The sequence below is a fragment of the Caenorhabditis remanei genome, chromosome X, assembly GCF_010183535.1.
Source record: "Caenorhabditis remanei strain PX506 chromosome X, whole genome shotgun sequence".
NCBI lineage: Eukaryota > Metazoa > Nematoda > Chromadorea > Rhabditida > Rhabditidae > Caenorhabditis > Caenorhabditis remanei.
In genome coordinates this window covers 14,393,098-14,405,189 of record NC_071333.1, presented here as the reverse complement: position 1 = coordinate 14,405,189, position 12,092 = coordinate 14,393,098, and the positions used below count along the sequence as shown (strand labels likewise).

The window sequence follows — 12,092 nt, the reverse complement described above, 5'->3', positions numbered from 1 at the left end:
AAATCACATGATCCGGCCTTAACGGAGTTGAAAGAACAAGAACAAATCCCTGTGTCGAAATCAAAATGATCATTTATAAAAAGTTCACGTTGGCTTTCCACATTTTCCAATTTTTCGTAAGATTTTCAATAAGATAAAGTTCTTGCAAAAGTCAATCGTCATTTAATTAAATTTTTTGTACACTTTCTCTTTCATCTTTGCAGAACAATCCCTCAAGTTTCTGCTGATTGGAATCAAACTAGACACGATTCCATATCAGAACGTTTTAAAATAACCTAGAATCTCGGTGATCTTTTGATGACGTAAACCTTATTGCGAAATAGAATTCTTTAAGTGATTAATATGAAAGTGTGGTTTTTACAATACGTAGGCTGATTGAAACTATTTGGTCACTCTACTGTCAGAGTGTTGAAGTGCGCAGAATAAGGGCAACATTTTCTACCGAATGAGAGAAGAATTAGTCATATCACAGTTTACTATGGAACACAAAAAGTTAGAATGTGTTCTGTAACAATGAAGATAATGCATAGCAAACACGTTCATTGTTAGTTGGAAAAAACATTATTATAACTTTTGATTGCTCTGATAGAACAAATGGGAACGTATCGTAATGTAACATTCGACAGCTAGAAGAAAAAATGAGTTGGTTTGGAATAGAGAATACCACCCGAACAACTTGTTATGAGTTTTGTTATATGTGTGCAATATTTTAGATTTCAGAGGTTATCAAGCCTCTAACTTGACAGTTGCTTCCAACACCCCGCACATCTTTATTCTTTTAGTGTCGGATAACTAGCTATACTGATGTCTGTTTTCTACATCTTCATTGTTTGGCAAACTGCTTCCGTTCCAATTTTTTCTTTTTCTGCGATAAGGTAGTATTTTGAAGGCTATCTTCTCGCCACTCTTATCATTGCGTTCTCCGTTTTGGGTGATAAACAATATCTAAGATTGTGAAGACTGTGTTGGTTATAACAACCTTGAAAAGAAAATTCCGATATCGACACCGCCTTCTTTTTTTTTGCTGTTGACAGATTCGGTTAACATTTTATCCACTTTTTATTCGAAGATGGAAGTTAGAACCCCAACTTGCAGTAAGTGTTCTGATAATCCGTTTTTATTTAGTATTTTCATATAATTTCAGACATCGACCAGTACGCTGCAAAACTCTTCAAGGTGTACTCGGACACCGTTTTCGCTGATGACTATGAGGGTCTCCTCAAGTTCTACGACGATAGTGCCGTGTTAATCGAGAAGGGAAAGGAGAGTTTTTATGGAGTGGAGTCTATCATCAATGCCATCAAGGCTTACCATGCTGGTTTGGGACCAGGAACAACTAAGGTAAGAGAATATATTTTTTCTATGGGTATTCTCCAATGTAATAGAACAAGGTGTCATCTCAGAACTCGGAGTTCAAGGTCGAGTACACCGACAACGTGATCACCATTCGCTGCAAGTATTGCGTGAGTTTCACATTCTTCAAGCTAATTTCGCTAAATCATATTGAAATTAAGGTGCAGTCCGTTCTGTCTCATGAGACCTGGGAGGGTGAATACATTCAATACTGGAGAAGCGAGATCGGTCAAATGCCAAAAATCATCCGCGACGAATTCAGCATTGATAAGAGATACTAAATGTTCCCCCTTGTGACTGACTGACTAGTTTCTGCCTATGTATCTTCAATATACTTTTGTAACCGACAACCCACGCAGTGTAGCTTCTTTGCTTTTCTTTTTTCCTTTTGCAAATGTTTTGTAAACTTGAAAACAAACTTTGAACTTATCTTTGAATGAAGTCAAACGAGTTGTCAGAACAGTAATTGTCACTCGTTTTCTAAGAGCCTCTTGATCTCAAGAAGTATGTTCCCGGCTCAATGACTCGAGTTCGGAGATAAAGTTTGGGTCATCCAAACGGATGTCTAACGTGTTTTTCAAAACATTTTTAAAAGGTATAGTTGCAGTTATCAGAAAATACTTCAAATGTTCGTTTCCTTAAAAACGTTTTAGAAATTCTTGGTCACATGGAACTCAGAAAAAGAAACTAGAAAAAACAACTCGTCCAGTAATCAACCGACGCTCAGGGATGAAAGAACACATTTGAAACCAGTCAAGTGTGAAGTGAAGCGAAACATGAAAAAATCCTATTTTTATTAAGAATACGTTCGTGAAAATGCTGTCTCACCACGTTTTCTTTCTATGGATTCCAGCTTAGAGAATTTAATTTTTTAAAAGTAAAACTTGATGTTCGAGGCTTTCGAGATACAGTACCTCTTGTTACCCCCTTGATGTCATATAGAAGAGCTGTTGGCCTTCTAAATCTCAGGATCTTCTTGAAATCCCTCCAAAATCCAATTCCAACCAAAATCGGTGGTTTGAATTGGCAACAAGGGGCGTTTGAATGAGACACTCTTTGGCTTCGAAACGAAATGAATAATCCATCCTATCCCCTTTCGCTCAATTCTCGTTCCCCTCACTCCAAACAGCGAAACAAAACGAGCCGAATTCCATCTCTCTATCTCATCGCACTCATTCATTGAGCTCTGTTAGCAGCTTTCTTTTTTTCTCTGTTAGCCCAAATACTTCATTTATCTTTTTAACACCACAGTTTGAGATTGGAAACAGTGCACGCGTCAAGTGGCAATAGGTTGCCGGCCAACAGTCGGTGAGCGGGGGGCTACCCGAGTCATATGTTTGCTGATGTCTGGCAAATTTCATTTCGAAGTTTTTTTTTGCAGGATAAGTTTCAACTTTGAGATTGACATTACTTGGAAAATCTCGAAACTGTGATTCAACTATTTATCAACATGTTACAACCCAAAATTCAACTGTTTTTTTTTTCATTTTTGGAAACTTATTCACATCATTTTTCATCTAGCTACATCAGCAGTTTATACCCAATTTACGCAAAAAAATAGACAAACTTCCTGTAAACGAGGATCATTAGAAACGATTACACCTAAATGCAACCAAGGCTTTCAGTTTTCTTCTTTATATTTTTGGCAAGGTTTTTCTACCTTGTTTTTACGCATTTCTTATGCTCCAGTAAGCTCAGTGGGGTCATTAAATTATTGGTGGTTGGAATTCCTTATAAAGGTGCAGTATAAATGTATACATCATCACATTTGTATTCCAAACTATAATTTGCAAGAGAACAAAAAGAGCAAAAAAAGGAACGAGGGAGAAACAAAAAGAAGAAAAATTGGATCACTGAATTGAATATTTGAAGAGTATGAAAAGAAGATATATCAATTGTATTGTGTGCGGCCGTCCGTTCCAGAACATTTTGTCTCTTCTTACATTCTCAGTGAATGTCGGTCACTCATCTGAAATGCATTTCAATCGCTCTTCATACTTTTCTCTGTTTCTCCTTTCTCTTTTTTCCTGTGTATGTTTCTTTTTCCATTGGTGCCAGAAGCTTGACTTACATGTGCGTGTACATATCCAAAAATGGGCAATATTTATTTATATCTGATAAGTTTTCATTCCAGATGTCATGTTAGTTTTTAAAATGTTCACGGCATTTATTGCGTGTTCTGCACTTTTTTCTTAATCTAAGTCATAATTTAACCTAATTCTGCCTATGTTCACGGAAATGTTGTCTTTGAACATGAACCTATGTTTTTGATATATAAAATACACAATTTTTGAAGGCTAGTTGAGGGGTTTAAAACAAATTAGGCAACAGAAGGTTTGAAAAATAGACAAAAAATCTACCCACCAACATTCTTCCACATTTTTTACTCTTCATTTCACATTTTTTTGACTCCTCTTCTTTTTTCCAAATGATACATCCATTCTAACTTCACCCAATTTAAAAGAAATCTGAACAAAACCTACTTCAGACTCACCAATAACAACTATTCTAGTATATTTTTCATTTTTCATTTTTTTCCGAACCAAAAACCTCACCTCACTCAACGAGTCGAAAATACTTCTTGTTTGTTGGAAACTGAACTTACCGCCTCCATCCAACTCGGTGTGTGTCTTTTTTACTCAAATATTCGCCAACAAACGTAATTTTATTTTCTCTTCAAAACCCCACCACCATCACGATTTTCTTTGTCTTCTACATTTATGGCAACTTCCTGTTGAAACATTTCTAGGTTCCGTTGTAGAAATTGCTGAATTTTCAAATTTTTGTATAGAAGTCTGAAAATCTACGAGTTTGATTCAAATTAAGTCATTGTTTTAACATATTATCTTTTAAACTTTTATTTTTCTTTCTTCTGCCGCTGAACTTATGTAAAATCACACAAGTTAACTTTTCAGACATAACTAGACCAGCCCCATATCTGGAACAACATCAAACAGCAGGTTAGTTGTTCAATGATTCACAAATTTCACTGTTTGAAATATTCTATTTTGTTAAGACTATATTAAAGGTATTTCAATAGACAGTACACCTATTTGTCAAAATTTTACACTCACAATTACAAATTTGTTATAAGAGCGTAATTAGGGTAAATATAAAGTATGATAAGAAGAGGGGCCGAACAGAAAAACATGTGTCCAAAAAATCCGAAATCCTTAAAAACCGTTCTGAAAATAATCGATGAATAAAAATACGTCGAAAAAAAACTCTAGCTCTGCATATGGCATATCGTCGTAAATATACTAGACTATTTTATTAATATTGCAATCATAGTTGATATCATTCATAACTTTTTGTATTCGCTTTTTTCCAACCAACTAGTTTGGCTTACCCGTTTTTCGTTGTCACGTAGTTCTCAAGAATAAAATTTACATCTGAAAAACAAAAACCAGTGAAAAACTGACAATAAGAAAATTTTGGAATTTGAGAAAAGACAAGTGACTGACTGAATGCTCGGTATAGAAGAAAGAAGCGTTGTTCTCAGCTTGCTCATTCACAAAGAGAAAGGAAAAAAGACTTCATCATCGACCCCCTATCATGTTTTCATGCTTTGTTCTTTCTTCTCATTTTTCACTCATCTGTTGTTTACAAGATGATTGCAATCATTTGTTTCGACGAGAAAAAACAAGCATCGTTTGCGTTTTTCAAACTCTTTAGTGGCGAGTTTTTGATAAATGTATTGTTGCTTTGAAATCAATGAACCGATTGACTTGAATCACACAAAGAAATTAATGTGATAACGGTTTTCCAAAACCTTTCTTATGAACTTCCAAGATCCTTACTCCATCCAGTTCAGCGGCAATTCATTCCTCTCGAATACTTTTTTTGAGTTCTAATTAATTGGAGCATCATAGAAGAGATAAGAATAAATAATTGATGAGAAACTGCAAATGAAGAAGGAGACAATTTGACTTTTACTCGTTTCATCTCAATTCCTTTTCAAGCATATCTTTCCTTCCCATACAATTTTGATGGGTGGGTGGGGGACTAGTTTTTATGGGTAAAAGATGAATCCAAATTCAATTTCCAATTTTTTCTTCCTAGTTGACATATAAAGCTCATAGAAGCTTATCCTTAGTTCACAAGTGCACTTATTTTTATATGAGTTTCAAAGTTCACTCCTTCGTCCCTCATGCCACCCAATCAAAAAACATGAAAAATGTTTGGCTTCCTCGATGTCCCATCTTTTTCTCATTTATTTTACACTATCTAATCATTTCGATCTCTTTTTCGTGATTTGATGTTCGTCTCAATATATGTGTTGCATGTTTAGACGTTATCCCTCCTGGGACTTGTCATTTTATTGATAGGTTTTCATTGAAAGGCTGAAGGCCACTCCCGTTTTCGTTCAAAAGTGCATATGGAGGAAGGAAAAGAGTTTCAAAATGATTGAGTGCATTTCTCGCCCAGAGGGCTAGTAGAAAAGCTTAAAATGAGCAAAGTCTTTGACTTACTCATCGTTGTTTTGTTTGAAAAACGTGATTTTCCGAGAGTGATGTCTGGGAAAACATTTCTTTCATATTGCCACCTACAGTATAATTGCAAAAAGACAAGTTTCTTAGAAAAAACCGTAGGATACAGTTTTAAACAAAAATTGATGCGCTGTGTTTTGTAGTTTGAATGAATAGCTTCACTTTTAACCCAAGTTGACCTTTTTTAGAGTCTTTGACCTCATTTTCGTTGAATGAGACAATACAAAACCAATAACAATTCATTCTATCATCACTCACTGAATTCCAATATTGTCCTTTGCTTTTTCATTCCTCTCTCCAGAGATGAAGAGCATTGAAAAGCTCGTTAATGATGGTCCCCGTATGGTAGTATTCGATGTTTTACGAGAGCCAAAGGGTCTTCTCCTCCTATTTTTCATTCTCGCTTTAATGAAAGGCAACATGCACTGATGAGAAGGCTGGTGCCTCCAACGACGTCCTTTTTTTGTTGCGGAGGACCCACTTTCGGATGCCGGATGGAGGCGCTCGGAGCACGCCTCCCTCATTCGGAATGTGTACGTGTGAGAGTGTTAGCAAGTCATTTTTTTGTGTTGTTTTTGCATTATTCTACACAAATTTCTGTGGAGAGAGATTGGGATGTGTAGACGAATCTCCCCAGAATGCAACATTCTTTTTGAGTGGCTCACTCACAACTGACTAATGTGTCTATAGGGTGTAAATGCTGGTCACTTTGCAAAATCGTGTTCATTTGGTTTAGCAGAGTGCCTTGTTCTAAAAAGGGTAGAACCGTATTCCGGAAATTCCAACTTCAATCGTCGCTCTTTGAAAGTCCACTGTTGTCTGTGTAGCGTAAAACTAATTTTGTCTGCAAGGAAACACTGATTTCAGTTTACGCTATGTTTTTTTCTCCAGTCGTCCTTTGCCCATCGCCTATTTCCCTTCTTACAATTTGGCAAGATTAGCTGTGTACCCTCGTAACCTAATTAGTTTTTTTTTTCACTGTCCTGTGCAAATCAAATTGCAAGTGTTCCCAGCCTTTCAATTTTCAATCCACTAACTTATTCTCTCATTTTTTGCTCAATCTCATCCGGACAAGATTGGAACATTTCAACACGGGGAGCCAGTCAGGACTGAGTTAGGCTCTGACTGCCTCGAGGCGAATTCCCAGGACAGTCATAAGAAGGAATTATATAGTTCCGTCGGAGCCCTCGTTGGCCACTCAGTTTTTCCTATTTCTCCTGCTTTTCCTTTCAATTTTTATTTCAAAGGTTGGAAGTGAAAGTGGAAATAATAGTAAAAGAGTTGTAGGTTGATTGGTCTTGTGCACCTCACTGACTCTTTTTAATGGTATCTTCTGTTTTATTTTATGACTGTGCGCCGCTTGTTTTATTGCTCGAACTTAGAGTTTTTGGAATCCCAAAAATTTCACTTTTACCTTCTGCATTGCTTTTGGGTACGTTACCTAGAAAATTTCTGGTTTTCTGGACAATCTGATCAATTCATGGATATCAGTGAAATCGAAAATATGGTAAAGACACCATAATCATATAACGATAATCATATCAATTTCTCCTACTCGTTTTTTCTTCATTTCTCTCCCTTCAAACTTAACTATTTTGATTTCTTCATCCTCCACTTACTTATTTATTCCTATTTTCTTTCTTTCTTTGCCATTGTCGTTTCCTTCTCCTTTTTTAACTATTATTTACTAATGGTGTTTTGAACGCTTTCACGATTTTCAAACAAGCGTTTGCAATGGCGGAGGTTTTTTTTAAACCTTTTTCAAGGACACGAAAAAATGTGTTCAAATTGAAAAGCAAGTGGCATTGGTGTTGAAAAATAAGGAATGAAATTGGTGAATAGGAAAAACAGCGTTCGTGGCTTTAGGCTTCTGTGTTTTATGTAATTTATGTATGTTTTCATGCTAATTGGGCGTGTGAAGTGCTGTGTTTTAGTTTAACTAATATTTGCGCTGGAGTAGCAGATGGCAGATGATTTATGAAGTAGTGAATGCAATTTTTGACAAACAATTATTCACAGTTTTTAAATATCAACTTGAGAATGACTGTATTTTGTAAAAATTTAAAAATAATTAAAAGTGAGGCCTCGCAGTAACTTTAGTTTTCATTGCTACGCTTTCCGTGATTCTTACGTTATTGGGACTCTTGGCAACCATATTTCTCTCCTCGTATGTTTTTGACTATATACCTGCTCATGAACTCATGACTCTGCCCTTCACTTAGTGCTTCCCTCCATCGTCTTTGTCTTCTTCATCTCTTCCAACAAATAATGCCACAACCACCAATTGATCAGAAGGTCCCGACAACGAGCAAAGGAAAGGTCTCTCTCACGTTTATGCCTAGTTGTTATTCTTTTATTGCCCTCCTTCCCCCCATTCTCTCCCGTTTTCTTCCTTCCTCCCTCTTATTCCACCTCAAAACCCTCCAAAAAAAAAAGTGACGAAGAGCTATTTTTGCTGTTCTTCTCCTTCTTCCATTGGTGACAGCGATGACGGCTTCTCCGTTCTCACTTGCAAATCAACATGAATCTCAATGAGAGAATGACAGAAACAGAAGAAAAAGAAGAAGTCATGGTGGAAAAAACAACAACAAATAGAAAAAAGATCGCTTCGTCTTCAGAACAACTACACGCCTTTTGAAGAAAACTGAGAAGAAGGGGACCGCATAAATTATTATCTTGGTGGTAGTCAAGTATTTGTATTGGTAGTTGGATAAGAGGATTAAACTATCAAACTTGACAATTCGTGAAAATCTAAAATCTCAGAAATGGTGTCTGACGATTATCACGAATTATGAAAATAGGGATATTGATCAAATGGACTTTACAAAGTGACAGCTATTCGTTTTGCTGACTTTTCTTTCCGTTTTTTCAGATATTATAAAAATCATCTGCAACTGACATACTTCCCCGATGACAACATTCTCTAGTCTCCACTAATTTTTCAATATCTTTTCCGGCTTACCCCAAATCGTCGAATCATCGATTTCAAGTGTCCAAATATTGAAAAAAGCAATATATTTTTGGAGAAAACCAGTGCTCCCGCCTTCTACTGCTTCTTCCCAGCACTCCACTTTGTTCTCATCCAGCTTTTCAGCATCACATTACATTTTTCAATTTCTTTTCTTTTCTCTTCTCCTCTCTGCTTTGTTCCTCACTATTTTCATCGCCGTCCTTTCATTTGTGTTTCTTTTTCTCTGTTTTTTTATTCATCCATGTTCTCATCAACTTCTCGTGCCATCATACCATCAAAAAACGCATCAACTATTCGTCTGAAACTGAGAAAACTTCTGAAAATCTGAAAATAACACAAGACAAAAGGAACTTTTGCCGTTTTGCAACATGCGTGTGCCTCCCAAGTTGTAATTATCAGCTAATTTTGTGCCCATTTGCATTTTTTCGATCAAAGACAGGAAAAAACACACACTCCCATTTTTCGGGGTTCTTCTTTGTTCTAGTATTTGTTTGCTTCATAGACACAATTTGTATTCAATTGATAGAGTAAGATTTTCAAAATCGGAGAACAAAAAAGTATAACATGATGAATTTTTATCACACCTACTTTTATCATAATTTCAATCGCTTTCCAACCAAAAATTCCTTTCAAAGTCCGAGAACCTCTTTTCCCAGGAACACTTATCACTTCCTCCCAAGGGAACACTTTCGCCCTTTTGTCTTCCCTTTTTTGCATATTTCTCCGTAGGTGCTGTACATACAAGCGTAAACCCAGTCTAACTTGTCCATCAAACGAATTTTTCAGAAAAATGAGAAGAGTGACGTGACGTTTTCCAAGTTTCTGACAAGGATGACATCCAAATCATCTGCTTACATGGAATGTACTCCGAGTGACCCCCCACAACTTGCGAGTTTATTGGCTTATTTGATAGATTCTACAGAAAAAATGACAAATCTAATAGCTTTTCCGGTGACTGGACCTAATTTTCGAGATTTTTAGATTTTTAGAAAATCATTTTTTTTTCAATTTTTTTTCAAAATTTTTTTTTCATCATTTTTTTTCTCAATGTTCTTCCATTTGGCAAAAAAAGCGGAAACATGTAAAAAGTAGAAAATTTCATAGGCTTTTCGATAGGCTATGAAAATTTTTTTGGTCATGTTCCTACTTTTGCCAGAACCCCGAAAACTGAAGGTCAAAAAAAAAAATTTTTTCTGTGAAGTCGTTGGGCTGTTTTAAAATGCTTTAAAAAATAGAAAAACTCATGCAAACAAATTTTTCAAAAAAAAATTTGGGGGTACCCGCGATGAAAAACGAAATAATTTTTTTTGAAAATTTCAGTTTTTCAAGATTTTGATGGGTATAGAAAATATGTTATTTTTTCTGTTTAAACTACGAAGGCGTTGATTAAACAGAACAAATTGACAACCGCAAACTTTTAGAACCTGTTTTAAAAAGTTTGAATGTTTCCTGATCAGTTTCCAATTCGCAGCATAGGTTCATAAAATACATTATTTTGAGGTGGTGAAAATTTCAAATCCTTGCCATGTGCTTCAAACATCAAATGAACAATTTTCCTTCTGAATACAAGTTTAAAACAGATAAATTAACAAGTTTGATCACTTAAAACAAAAATTAAAAATTTTATTTTTTCACGGAAATTTCATGTGGTCCCCCCTTCTGAAATTTTCAAAAAAATGAAAAATTTAAATTTTGTTTTAAAGTGATCAAACTTGTTAATTCATCTGTTTTAAGTTCATTTTCAAAAGGAAAATTGTTCATTTAAAGTTTGAAGCACATGGCAAGCTTTTCCTATCGAAAAGCCTATGAAATTTTCTACTTTTTACATGTTTCCGCTTTTTTTGCCAAATGGAAGAACATTGAGAAAAAAAATGATGAAAAAAAAATTTTGAAAAAAAATTGAAAAAAAATGATTTTCTAAAAATCTAAAAATCTCGAAAATTAGGTCCAGTCACCGGAAAAGCTATTAGATTTGTCATTTTTTCTGTAGAATCTATCAAATAAGCCAATAAACTCGCAAGTTGTGGGGGGTCACTCGGAGTACATTCCATGTTAGTGAACTGGGCTGGAATGCACTTTTATGTCGGAACCAGACAGAAGTTCGTTAGAGACCCGCACTTTTTGATATATAGCTGTTTTACTATTTAGAGAAGAACTTTTTAAGGCGTCTTTTTCATCATATAGACTTTTGAAATCCTTTTTAACGCCAAATTTTATTGAAACACTTTAAAAATTTGGTTTATTGAATCTGTCATCACTTTAGTATAAAAAGTTGCGGTAAAAATTCAATTTCCTCTTTTCTTTTTAAACTTATTTCCGGTAGCATCATATCATACTCATGTTTTTGGTTTATGCTCAATGGATTATCTAACACCTCTTCCTTTTTTCTCATTTTTTTTCAACAGCTGTCCCACAACTCATGCTATTATAAAAATTTCTAACCCCCGTCAGAAGTGTAACAATGTACAAAGGTCAGCGCACTTTTCTTATTCCTCTATTTGCCATCCAATGAATACTAAAACTACCCCAGATCCTCTTTATGTCAGAAAAATTGAGAAGTATTGTCACTCACCAACTGATATAGTACATTATCAACAAACATGAGCCAGCTTGTATCTTTTCGCTCATTGTAACTGCCATGACGAAAAATGTCTGGATGAATGAGGTACGATGATAGACGCTGGTCACCCTTGAACGACAACTGTTCCTACGTGTCTACAACATGTCAATGAGGCTCTGATCGCATCCCAATCTTATCCTCGGAGCACTAAGTGAACCCCCGGCAGGTTATCAATTGACCTGAACCAAATCCAATCGATTCGACAAGTTTTGAAGTCGTAATCTCTTGTAAAGGAAACCGACACTGGTGAAAAACGCTATAGAGTTTGAGTCGTTTTCCAGTAAAAAGGGGAAACTCTAATCCGTCTCGTCATCCGGTATAAAGTTTCACTAAATTCAATGGGACCGATGCTCTCGACTTTTTTCCCTTTGCCTTCTATTTTTCTCCCCTCTTTTCTTCGTTCCCAAGAAGTTTGCACCGGAAATCCGAGAATTTTCCTTTTTCTTCCTCCCCGTTTTTCTTTCCTTTTCTTTTTTTCAAGTTTTTATTCTATTGTGACTCGTTTCACATGTTCGTTCATTCAGAATTGCAACAATTTTAGTTGTAGTGAGTTTGACCTTTGGGTCAAACAATTCTATGGTCGAAAGTATGGCGGAAGCTCTGGAGGTAGTATTGAGAAATAACTCAATTGATTTCAACACTTTGGTTTTCGAAATCC

At 35.7% G+C, this 12,092-nt stretch overlaps 1 protein-coding gene across 1 annotated transcript; it reads left to right on the top strand.

The window, feature by feature from the left end:
- Positions 1 to 1,069: 1,069 nt before the first annotated feature.
- On the top strand, positions 1,070 to 1,634 carry GCK72_024863 (uncharacterized protein; the record flags this gene model as incomplete). The annotated part of the gene is made up of 4 exons (XM_053736087.1): positions 1,070 to 1,094; positions 1,145 to 1,341; positions 1,404 to 1,463; positions 1,515 to 1,634. 4 exons carry the CDS (start codon positions 1,070 to 1,072, stop codon positions 1,632 to 1,634), a joined length of 402 nt encoding a protein of 133 aa, XP_053579653.1.
- Between the last annotated feature and the right edge of the window lie 10,458 nt (positions 1,635 to 12,092).